We start from the raw sequence: 12,731 nt of genomic DNA, 5'->3' as shown, positions 1-12,731 counted from the left end.
GTCAGAGAGGGGCCACCACCATAGGGCCAGCAGCCAGAGAGGGGCCACCACTGTGGGGCCAGCAGCCAGAGAGGGGCCACCAGTATGGGGCCAGTAGCCAGAGAGGGGCCACCACTGTGGGGCCAGCAGTCAGAGAGGGGCCACCACTGTGGGGCCAGCAGTCAGAGAGGGGCCACCACTGTGGGGCCAGCAGTCAGAGAGGGGCCACCACTGTGGGGCCAGCAGTCAGAGAGGGGCCACCACCATAGGGCCAGCAGTCAGAGAGGGGCCACCACTGTGGGGCCAGTAGTCAGAGAGGGGCCACCACTGTGGGGCCAGTAGTCAGAGAGGGGCCACCAGTAGGGGACCAGCAGCCAGAGAGGGGCCACCACTGTGGGGCCAGTAGCCAGAGAGGGGCCACCACCATAGGGCCAGCAGCCAGAGAGGGGCCACCACTGTGGGGCCAGTAGCCAGAGAGGGGCCACCACCATAGGGCCAGCAGCCAGAGAGGGGCCACCACTGTGGGGCCAGCAGTCAGAGAGGGGCCACCACCATAGGGCCAGCAGTCAGAGAGGGGCCACCACTGTGGGGCCAGTAGTCAGAGAGGGGCCACCAGTAGGGGACCAGCAGCCAGAGAGGGGCCACCACTGTGGGGCCAGTAGTCAGAGAGGGGCCACCAGTATGGGGCCAGCAGCCAGAGAGGGGCCACCAGTATGGGGCCAGTAGTCAGAGAGGGGCCACCAGTATGGGGCCAGTAGTCAGAGAGGGGCCACCAGTATGGGGCCAGCAGCCAGAGAGGGGCCACCAGTATGGGGCCAGCAGTCAGAGAGGGGCCACCACTGTGGGGCCAGTAGTCAGAGAGGGGCCACCACTGTGGGGCCAGTAGTCAGAGAGGGGCCACCACTGTGGGGCCAGTAGTCAGAGAGGGGCCACCACCATAGGGCCAGCAGTCAGAGAGGGGCCACCAGTATGGGGTCAGCAGCCAGAGAGGGGCCACCAGTATGGGGCCAGCAGTCAGAGAGGGGCCACCACTGTGGGGCCAGTAGTCAGAGAGGGGCCACCACTGTGGGGCCAGTAGTCAGAGAGGGGCCACCAGTAGGGGACCAGCAGCCAGAGAGGGGCCACAGTCCTGACACCTGCCACACGCTTGCCAGTGCCACAAGGAGGAGCTCGGCCTTGCTATAGCACAAACACACTTAGAGAAAAGATAGGACTTCCACTGTGACTTCAGACAACAGAGTCCCAAGGGACACTGGTCCACAGGGCAGAAGACACAGTCCCTTCAAGTTTCCAGTCTTTAACGCGGCCTGGTTCTGAGGACCTGAGGAGCAGAGATAGAGGACTATTCTCGGCCATAGATCTTGGATTGGATCCTTCATTTAATTGAGAGCCAGTCAGAGACTTCATTCCCTTACAATTGTTTCTATTTTTTAGCAGTTGTAACTTATGCAATGCACTCTATCAGAGTTACCAGGTTGTTGATAAGCACATCCATTCATTTAATAAAGTTGTTATCTAGAAATAAATAGGGTTCTTCGGCTTATCATCATCCTTTTCGGTTCTTGGTTGACGGTTCGAACTAAAACCCAACATAATTGGTTATACATAGAGCCCTCTGTGAAATGTTCTACCCAGAAGTCCCTCGGATAGGTTCGACAGAGAACCCTTCTATGATGTAATGTCTCCACCCAGAACGCTCTCTAGGGGTTCTATCCAGAATTGTTTTCACATTCTGAGGGTGATGGCAAGAATTCACCTCGGAGGTTCTTCAGAGAACCTTTCAGTTTCCTTTTTATATTTCAAACTTTGTCCATCTTCACTATAGTTTCATTTAATTAATGAAGGTAGGCTCAAAACTCTCTAACCTTTTGAAGGGCTGGTGTGGTGCGGCGCAACCAAGAACAATAATTTCATTTCACAATCACATTTTTGGGGGGTCTGGCTAGGAGGATGTTTTGACACCTACACTTTCAACACTCATCTAAGAACTCCTCCCACAAAGGGTTCTTTGGATGAAGGGTTCATTAGTGATGTTACGAGGTCAATTAGCCTACTGACGCAAAATACAGTAGCCTGTATCCCAGATTGCATGGCTGAGATCATCCAACAGGTGATTTCGAAATGAACCCTTTGCAAAGCAATTTGCTGCTTCAATCCCTCATCTCGCCATCACTAGTGTTCTCAATATAACCCTTAGTCCAACTGCTAGCAGATTTGGTTTTGTATAGCAATACCCAGTGTTAACCCTAATATACTAAAGGAGGAATAAAGACAACGTGGGGCATCACTTTAGTTTTAGTGGAACAAAAAGTGCAACTTTATTATCACATGTCAACTTGACAACTTGAGCACCTAATAGGCTGTTCAACTTGTCCATCAAAACAGTTGCTGGATTAACCCCATAAAGCCTGCATATGGCAATACACATAATAACATAGTTGAGAACACACTTTGTGTATGTTAACTGTTAAATGATGCATTAGTCTAGTTGCATTATTCTAAATGTGTAGCATCAATTATGACCTGTAATGTATTTTGAATGATAAACAGGGAAATCAGTTATTATTCCTGGTTGATTGATAACCTACATGTAAGGACATTTGTCTTTCTCATTGCTTGGAAAGGAAACACAGGTTGCGGTTAAATAGTACAAAAATGACCTCCTAATGTCCTTTCCTAACCACCTGTCCTTGACCTCTGTGGAAAACCTCACAGGGTCAAGGACAGATGGGGAGGAGAATTCATGAGGAGTTAGGAGAAGACAACCTCAGGGTTTACAGGATCAGCGACGTAGTTATGACGCGATGGCAGCTGATGTTAGTGACGTCAGTCTGCAGCGGTGAAACTACAATGTTATGAAGATGGACTACAAAACAGATCATTAGATACTTCGTCTGTGCTCTTACAACCTGGTTCATAGTATTACTTTATTATCATAAACAACCTGTTCATAGTATTACTTTATTAACCACATAAACAACCTGTTCATAGTATTACTTTATTAACCACATAAACAACCTGGTTCATAGTATTACTTTATCATAAACAACCTGTTCATAGTATTACTTTATTAACCACATAAACAACCTGTTCATAGTATTACTTTATTAACCACATAAACAACCTGTTCATAGTATTACTTTATTATCATAAACAACCTGTTCATAGTATTACTTTATTAACCACATAAACAACCTGTTCATAGTATTACTTTATTATCATAAACAACCTGGTTCATAGTATTACTTTATTAACCACATAAACAACCTGTTCATAGTATTACTTTATTATCATAAACAACCTGGTTCATAGTATTACTTTATTATCATAAACAACCTGGTTCATAGTATTACTTTATTATCATAAACAACCTGTTCATAGTATTACTTTATTAACCACATAAACAACCTGTTCATAGTATTACTTTATTATCATAAACAACCTGTTCATAGTATTACTTTATTATCATAAACAACCTGTTCATAGTATTACTTTATTATCATAAACAACCTGTTCATAGTATTACTTTATTAACCACATAAACAACCTGTTCATAGTATTACTTTATTAACCACATAAACAACCTGTTCATAGTATTACTTTATTAACCACATAAACAACCTGGTTCATAGTATTACTTTATTAACCACATAAACAACCTGTTCATAGTATTACTTTATTATCATAAACAACCTGTTCATAGTATTACTTTATTAACCACATAAACAACCTGGTTCATAGTATTACTTTATTAACCACATAAACAACCTGTTCATAGTATTACTTTATTAACCACATAAACAACCTGTTCATAGTATTACTTTATTATCATAAACAACCTGGTTCATAGTATTACTTTATTAACCACATAAACAACCTGGTTCATAGTATTACTTTATTAACCACATAAACAACCTGTTCATAGTATTACTTTATTAACCACATAAACAACCTGTTCATAGTATTACTTTATTAACCACATAAACAACCTGTTCATAGTATTACTTTATTAACCACATAAACAACCTGTTCATAGTATTACTTTATTATCATAAACAACCTGTTCATAGTATTACTTTATTAACCACATAAACAACCTGTTCATAGTATTACTTTATTATCATAAACAACCTGTTCATAGTATTACTTTATTATCATAAACAACCTGTTCATAGTATTACTTTATTATCATAAACAACCTGTTCATAGTATTACTTTATTAACCACATAAACAACCTGTTCATAGTATTACTTTATTAACCACATAAACAACCTGGTTCATAGTATTACTTTATTATCATAAACAACCTGTTCATAGTATTACTTTATTATCATAAACAACCTGTTCATAGTATTACTTTATTATCATAAACAACCTGTTCATAGTATTACTTTATTAACCACATAAACAACCTGTTTATAGTATTACTTTATTAACCACATAAACAACCTGTTCATAGTATTACTTTATTAACCACATAAACAACCTGGTTCATAGTATTACTTTATTATCATAAACAACCTGTTCATAGTATTACTTTATTATCATAAACAACCTGTTCATAGTATTACTTTATTAACCACATAAACAACCTGTTCATAGTATTACTTTATTATCATAAACAACCTGTTCATAGTATTACTTTATTATCATAAACAACCTGTTCATAGTATTACTTTATTATCATAAACAACCTGTTCATAGTATTACTTTATTAACCACATAAACAACCTGTTCATAGTATTACTTTATTAACCACATAAACAACCTGGTTCATAGTATTACTTTATTATCATAAACAACCTGTTCATAGTATTACTTTATTATCATAAACAACCTGTTCATAGTATTACTTTATTATCATAAACAACCTGTTCATAGTATTACTTTATTAACCACATAAACAACCTGTTCATAGTATTACTTTATTAACCACATAAACAACCTGTTCATAGTATTACTTTATTAACCACATAAACAACCTGGTTCATAGTATTACTTTATTATCATAAACAACCTGTTCATAGTATTACTTTATTAACCACATAAACAACCTGTTCATAGTATTACTTTATTAACCACATAAACAACCTGTTCATAGTATTACTTTATTAACCACATAAACAACCTGTTCATAGTATTACTTTATTAACCACATAAACAACCTGTTCATAGTATTACTTTATTAACCACATAAACAAACCCCCCTCCCTCCAATTTTCAGATATGCTGCTATAGGACTAGACTGCTGGGGCACGTTTTAGGATACACTGAGCTTTTCTCCTCTTCTCTCTCCTTCTGGATGAATTCATGTCTCTTCAATGCACATTACTAACTCTACTTCTTCCCAGAGCCTCTGTGCTTCCTCACCTCAAGTTTCCATGGATCATGGCTGTCTCCTGCCTCCTACCTCCTTCCTCCTGCCATGGCCCTGCTGATGCCCCTCCTCTCTCTCTCCTTCTGCTTCATGGATCGTGGCTATCTGGACCATGCCTACTACTCATATGAATAATTTGTCATATTGATGTAATGTGTTGTAACTCTGTTATGTTGTTCATTCTGGTCACATGACATCTATTCTTCTGTCCATCCGGGGAGAGGGATCCTCCTCTGTTGCTCTCCCTCAGGTTTCTTCCCTTTTTTCCCTGTGAAATGGTTTTTACTATCTTTATTTGGGGGAGTTGTTCCTGATCCGATGTGAGGTCCCGGGACAGGGATGGCATGTGTACAGATTGTAAAGCTCTAAGGATGATTTATTATTTGTGATTTGGGGCTATACAAAATAAACTGAATTGAATGACAACATAAACAACGTGGTTCAAAGTATTACTCTATTAACGAGGTTGGAAAAGAAGTGAAACTCAGTGCTAGCTAGAAGTGTTGACTTGATAATGTTTTTAAATTGAAAGCTCATTTGAACTACTACGTACACTTGACATTGTGAAATTGTTAAAGGGCATAAAGGTCCCATAAAGTGACAAGGCTGTGCTAATATGTGTGTGAATGGTGAAGCATGACATGTAGTGTAAAGCAGTGGGGGGCCGTGCCTTTTCGAGCTAGGCCTTCAGTGCCATATAGTTCACATCAGGGGCGGACTGGGGAAAACAGTGTCCCGGGAGTCACCGTCAGAGACCGAGCCACTCAATACACGGCGCGTTCATAAGGTCCACCATGTGTGGACAGCAGACACCCACTCGCCACACGGCACCAGCACGAGCATGGAGGGAGTCACATGGGGCGTGGGGACCGACCCACAGAGCTCATCCACTTTGAGAGAGGAAAAAAGAGACAGCCGACTTTACCTCACACGGGGAGAAAAACTCTATAAAAAAAACTTCCGGGGTCAGAGACGGGAGCCTTCCCACAGGATAGGAGTTCAATAGATGTGGAACAGCTGGTTGGACCCTGGAGAGCCAGACGGAGCCCTTCAGTCAGCTGGGTTCAGGCTGAGGCCTGAAGGAACAGGGGGTTCTGGCGGGAAAAAGGAGCTATGCTTTATTGTGAGTCATGTACAGATTGAAGGAGCCGACTAGATTTCATTTCTTGTTGTACGATTTCAAGTGACAAAATGTATTGATTGAAACATAGGTCAAGAAAAAGAAGACACATTAAATGAGACGTTGATTGAGACAAACATTTGCATACGACGTACCTCTTGGTTTTTTCGATGATAGTTGAACTGAAATACAAAAGCAAAAAACGTATCAGCTAAAAGCCTTAACGAGCCTAATGAAGGCAAACAGAAGAAACACTTTGGAGAAAAGGATGTAATATATGCGCCAGTCAGATTAGGGATGTGAAAGGTGCACTAACCTTTGATCACAAGCCCAACAACTGTTAACAATGCTAAAATAACAGCTACATATGGGTACCGCTGTCTTGAAGCCGCTCCACAGACAACATCACTGATAGTACTTCCTGCTTTCTCCTTTACTTGAGTTTCTGAGCAACTGTCAGCAAAGACAAATTAAAGACAGCTTTAGTGCTTTGTGTGTTTCAAACAAAACCCTTGAAAACATTAAATGGAACACTTTGAAAAAGATCTACTGAAAGCTACTTGTGTTTTGTGACCAAATCAAATCAGACTGGGGGCAATGTTTAGACTAGGGGTGGGCAAACTTTTTGGCTCAGGGGCCACATTGAATTTAAAAAAATTGACAGACGGGCCGGGCCAGTATCAGATGGATGGAGAGTGTTTATGTGAACCTGTCACGGGAGGACAATGTTTAGGACCCAAATGCAGACCACATGAGAGTATGAGTATCTGGTGAAACAGATCACTGGAGCCAAAGGGAAGGTGGGGAGCCTGTGGTCCGCCACAGGGGGTGCTGGGCGGTGGGAGACCCGTGGCTCTACACTGGAGGACGGCGAGGCCGGCAGGGGGCGGTGTGAGAATATAACGTACATGACTCAGCTTTTTTGTTAAACTCGCTGGTTAAATCTTCATCAATTTGTTCTACACGCCGAGTCACTGTTCTGCGTGATAAACTCAATTTTTCAAATTTGTTTTTGCTCTCTGGACATAAGAGACCTGCTGTTTCTACCATACAATCTTTCAAAAACTCTCCTTCAGAGAAAGGCTTGCTGGCTTTTGCTAATTTGAATGCTAGCAAAAAACTTGCCTTGGTGCTTGATTCTTGTATAGCAGTTTGGCGGAGAATTTTTTTTTGCTGACTCTTTAAATTGGCTGCCAACCTCTTAGCAGTAGCCGCCCGTTCTGTCGTTGACTGTTGGCTAGCATAGTTAGCATGCTTGGCGGAAAAGTGGCGGCTAATATTGGGATCAGTGGGGGAGGGGTGGAATGGACCAGCGCAGCACAGCAAGTGTTGTGTGTCGCTCTAGTCCAGCAGAACTCGGCAGGCAGCGGTCCGCACGGCGCTACAGACTGCTGTAACGCCTCTCTGTTCCCGACTTGATTTTCCCAAAGCACGATGACCACAACAGACCAGCGTTGATGTTTCTTCATGCTTATTTATTGCACAGCGCTTTTTTAGGCTTTTGGTGTGTGTGTTCTTCTGCAGCAGAGCCGTGTGCGCAGCAGAAGGCATTACAGCGGTCTTTCTGCTGCAGAAGAACACACACACAAAAAGCCTGAAAGAGGCTGTGCAATAAATAATCATGAAGAAACATCAACGCTGGTCTGTTGTGGTCATCGTGCTTCGGGAAACTGAACTTGGGAACGGAGAAGCGCTACAGCGGTCTTTACTATAACTTTTTTTTTAAATGTTTTATGTTATAATAATTATAATACTCGGCGGGCCAGATTAAAATGCCGTAGTTTGCCCACCTCTGGTTTAGAGCCTCCAGTGCAGTATTTGGTCCTTCACAGATGGAATGATTGAAGCCATTCAACTCAACATCAAAAATAGATATGCATGCATACATATAGTGGTCCTTTTGTGCAACAGGGCAGGAATCCCCAACTCTATAGAGACATTCCTTCACAAACAAAGTCTTACGTAGTCCAGACCGTGCAATTCACACCATCCAGTGAAAAATAGCCTGCCGGACAACTTTCACACACTGTGTCAGTTCTGCTGGTTCCTACGAGAAACAGACACAACTGAGATGAATTACACAGGAACCCAACATCCAGGGAACATCCATCCTTCAGCAGACTGTGTCATCTCGAGCACACTATAATCCCAGTTATGATCGACCATGCGATAGATGTTCTGGAGGGTTATTGAGATGCTTGATGAATCCTGTCTGGGTCATAAAATCCTGCTTTCAGTAACGTGAATATGCTAGCGGAGAGAGTAGAAACTGTTTACTGTAGCTGCACCTCCATACATATGAGGATACTTGATGTAATGGGCTGCATGCTGAAATAAAAGTCTGACACAGATAATAAATAGAATTGTCTTCCCTTTCTGATGATGGTATTGAAAGGCTAAAGAGGGCCGTGTGGTCAATGCGGCAGAGGACACCAGACCCACAGAAACGACAGAGCTGCTGGGAGCACCATGTGCACATGGAGCTGGATCACCAGCTCCACCATGTGCACATGGAGCTGGATCACCAGCTACACCATGTGCACATGGTGGAGCTGGATCACCAGCTACACCATGTGCACATGGAGCTGGATCACCAGCTACACCATGTGCACATGGAGCTGGATCACCAGCTACACCATGTGCACATGGTGGAGCTGGATCACCAGCTCCACCATGTGCACATGGTGGAGCTGGATCACCAGCTCCACCATGTGCACATGGAGCTGGATCACCAGCTCCACCATGTGCACATGGAGCTGGATCACCAGCTACACCATGTGCACATGGAGCTGGATCACCAGCTACACCATGTGCACATGGTGGAGCTGGATCACCAGCTACACCATGTGCCATGTTGACGTCAGGATAGTGCTGTGCATGGAAAAGACTCACTGTGTGACTGGAGTTCTTCTTACCAGGTTCTTGCGTCCTGTGACCGGGTCCACAGTGCATATGTTTTTGTGCCCTACTGCATCCTGTATCATCCATCAGGGTCTTGCAGAAATATCCACTGACAACGTCACACACTGTGTCTGCTGTTGCTGTGCAGCCCTGTTGGGCCAACAGACCATGACCTAAAAGCCACCAGAAACACAGCCATCATATTACATGTTTACATGACACGAGAGCCAGTTTGGCTTGTCTGATTGGACTACTGGAGAAACATGGCGGCGCAACATCAGCTGCGAAAACACAACGATTCTTATTTCAATGGGATGATTCCCTAAGGAAATATTATTTTATATAGTACATTCCATTTCTGTAAATATATCCCCCTGAATGCTACACACTGGGCCTTTGAGTAATATTTAAAATAATGTGATTATGAGGACTTCAACAGACCCATAGATGAGCTGCACACAGGAGCCGGCCAATCAGAGCTCCTGTAAAAGGCTTTTTAAATCAAACTTTTTATAAAAACAGATTTTTAACGCTGGGCATTCTAATAGTGAGATGAAATATGAAAGACATGTAAGTAAATGTAATAAACAAAAGGTTACATTTAAACATGTGTCATTTTGCAATTACATTATGAGGTTTATGAAGAATTATTCAACATAAAGAGAAGGTTTATAGACATGTAATGATACATTGGTACATTTACTGTTGTATTTACTTTAGAACGCACTTACATTCTGTTTTAATTACTACATTAAAATGGCTTTTTGTGGTCAATAAGTTATATTATTTCAAATCTATAATATCTCTGTGGTACATTCAGGGCTCAGTATGACGCACATACCGGCTACAACTCAATTATTAGGGATCGACCTAGCAGCACAGTATCACATTTATTTTTAATCAAATTGTATTCATTACCAGGGCTGCAATTCATTGCATTTTTTTTTCTCCATCTATCTAATACAAATTGTGTACATTTTGTCCAGTGCACTGATCGGGTCAATAGTCATAATCACAGGGACACACCTTCATCACAGTAGGTGCAGGGGAAACAGTTGGTCAGGCCGTTGGGTTTGTTCATAAAAGTCCCGTCGACGCAGGAGATGCACCGTGTGCCTGACTGAGGGGTGCAGTCTCTTCGGACAACGGTACCTGTTCAAGCCCAAAACACACGGTCAACACCCATTGATCACCAAGGCAAGACGGGAAATAACAATCACAACATAAGATACCATACCAAACCCGACTGCTCACTTATAGTCAGTGCTTCTGTGTGACTGGTATGACTCGTCAGCTAATGAAACCTGAGGAATGCTCCTTTTGCAGAGTTCAACAGGTTCAAGGTGCGCTTGCTCAAACGCACGGATATGAATCAATCTATTTATATGGAGATATTTTAGTAGTACAAAGAGGTAGAGTCAAATGTACACATGAAGGATATGTATATGATTCAAAAGCAATGGCTTCTGGGATTTAAAACCTGCTGAACCGCCAGCAATGCTATGACTAATGACAGTTCTGTGAAGTTGGAATGATATTCACGGATCAATAACTCATAGCGAAACGGTGTTAAAACACAAAGACAGCTCTCTGTAAGGTATGAGGTGGACAACCAGCTACATTGGTCTCCCTGTGAGACGTAGAAGAATATTCAATAACTTTACTGTTAGAAAGTGCAGAATGACCAAAATCATTTGAAATCTGCCTTTGATTAATTATGATTATTTATGGTGAATTTTTATTGGAAGAACTATTCAATAATTAAATCAAATTCAGTGTAGCGCAATCAAACTCTGTTTAACCACCAGGGATCACCTTTGGGTTGTACTAAAGCAGTAATTATTGAGAATTCTGCTTTTATATACTGAATCATATTTGTTATTGGAAGAAATATCAAATAACTTCCCTATTATAAAGTGTCGTATGACCCAAATCCTTTCCTATATCAATAAGCTCCTCCTTGTTGTCTGATTGAACGGGCTTCATAAGGGACCAACGCAGGATTCATTCCTGGTGGTTGGACAGCATGTGATGGCGCTACACTGCATCAGAATTATTCAAGCATTATGTATTCGTGTAGGTCACATGAGAGCCATCCCGGTTGGAGCTAGTGGTCGCTTGATGCCGAATCTGTGGATCTCTTTCCGGCTTCTCCTAGCTGGACGTTACCTTCGTGACACATCGGGCAGCACTGGGCATCCCCCGCTTCATACTCCTTTGGCAGGCAGCACAGAGCTGGGCTCACGAAGACGGCGACACCTATTCACGGAACAGGGCGTTAGTTTCCGTGTTCCGGAAGCAAGGCTTAGCTTAGCTTAGCTTAGCTTAGCTTAGCTTAGTTTAGTTTCGGTGACGTTGAGAACTCGTTTACATTCAGATAGCGTTACTTACTGAAGACAGCCAATGTCGAAAGCATGATAACACATCCTATCACATACTTTCATTACGTCTTGGCATAATTCATGCTTTTACCTGGAGACAAACAATGCATACAAGTATGTTATTTAGCTTAACAGTTACTAGTACTGCAAAACAACTTCCTCCTCCTTCTTCTTCTTCTTCTTCTTCTTCTTCTTCTTGGTGTTTTACGGCGGTTGGCATCCATTTATTTGGTGCATTACCGCCACCTTCTGCTCCGGAGTATGGACCAGACAGTAGGCTCCCTTTACCCCAGAAACAAAACCACCCCCCAAAATAAATTTTATATTTATATATATATATATATATATATATACACAATTAACCCCACTGCAAAACAACCCCTAAAATATCTTCTTTTAACTTTTAAGGCGGATGGCATTGTTATTAAGGTGCATTACCGCCCCCTATTGCATTGGAGGGTGGATCAGAGTTACCTATCCCTTTACAAAAATAATTAAATAAATGCATAAAAATAAATATTTGTATAAATTCGGTGCCCTAAATCCTTCCACTCAATCCTGTTTCTTTCACATATTGTAGTACCTTTCCTACCCCCACGGTTACTAGGTCTATTTACGCAGTTTTCTATTGAAGAGCACAGTTATGTATTGTCCAACATTACATCTAACAAGCACAACTGTTATGTGTAGCCGCGTGTCTGAGGGCAGATGCCCTGCTCACATCCTCTCCTCCTCCTCCTCCTCCTCCTCCTCCTCTCCACGACCATAGAACCAGTTAGTATTGGTTTGTTTTTATCCGGCTTTGTGTTGCATTCATATTTTGCTATTTTAATAAATGATAATCAATGTATCTTTTAGTAAGGCACTTTGTAACCTAGGTTTTGAAAGGTGCTTTATTAAAAAAAGCATTACCTTTCTTACTTACAGGAACATGTGACCTTGTGGGCGTTAACGCCCTCCACAAGGTGTCAG

At 42.2% G+C, this 12,731-nt stretch overlaps 1 protein-coding gene across 1 annotated transcript; it reads right to left on the bottom strand.

Moving 5' to 3' along the window:
• Positions 1–4,954: 4,954 nt before the first annotated feature.
• On the bottom strand, positions 4,955–11,915 carry LOC306744268 (tumor necrosis factor receptor superfamily member 14-like). Its single transcript, XM_079226878.1, has 8 exons — positions 11,770–11,915; positions 11,548–11,637; positions 10,405–10,530; positions 9,393–9,551; positions 8,440–8,524; positions 6,794–6,930; positions 6,633–6,659; positions 4,955–6,451 (listed from the first exon to the last, which is right to left on the bottom strand). Exons 1-8 carry the CDS (start codon positions 11,792–11,794, stop codon positions 6,408–6,410), a joined length of 693 nt encoding a protein of 230 aa, XP_079083004.1. The 5' UTR covers positions 11,795–11,915; the 3' UTR covers positions 4,955–6,407.
• Between the last annotated feature and the right edge of the window lie 816 nt (positions 11,916–12,731).

This window comes from Taurulus bubalis (assembly GCF_910589615.1).
Source record: "Taurulus bubalis genome assembly, chromosome: 11".
Classification (NCBI taxonomy): Eukaryota; Metazoa; Chordata; class Actinopteri; order Perciformes; family Cottidae; genus Taurulus; species Taurulus bubalis.
Note: the sequence above shows the minus strand (reverse complement) of the source record. Positions and strands in the feature narration are given on the sequence as shown.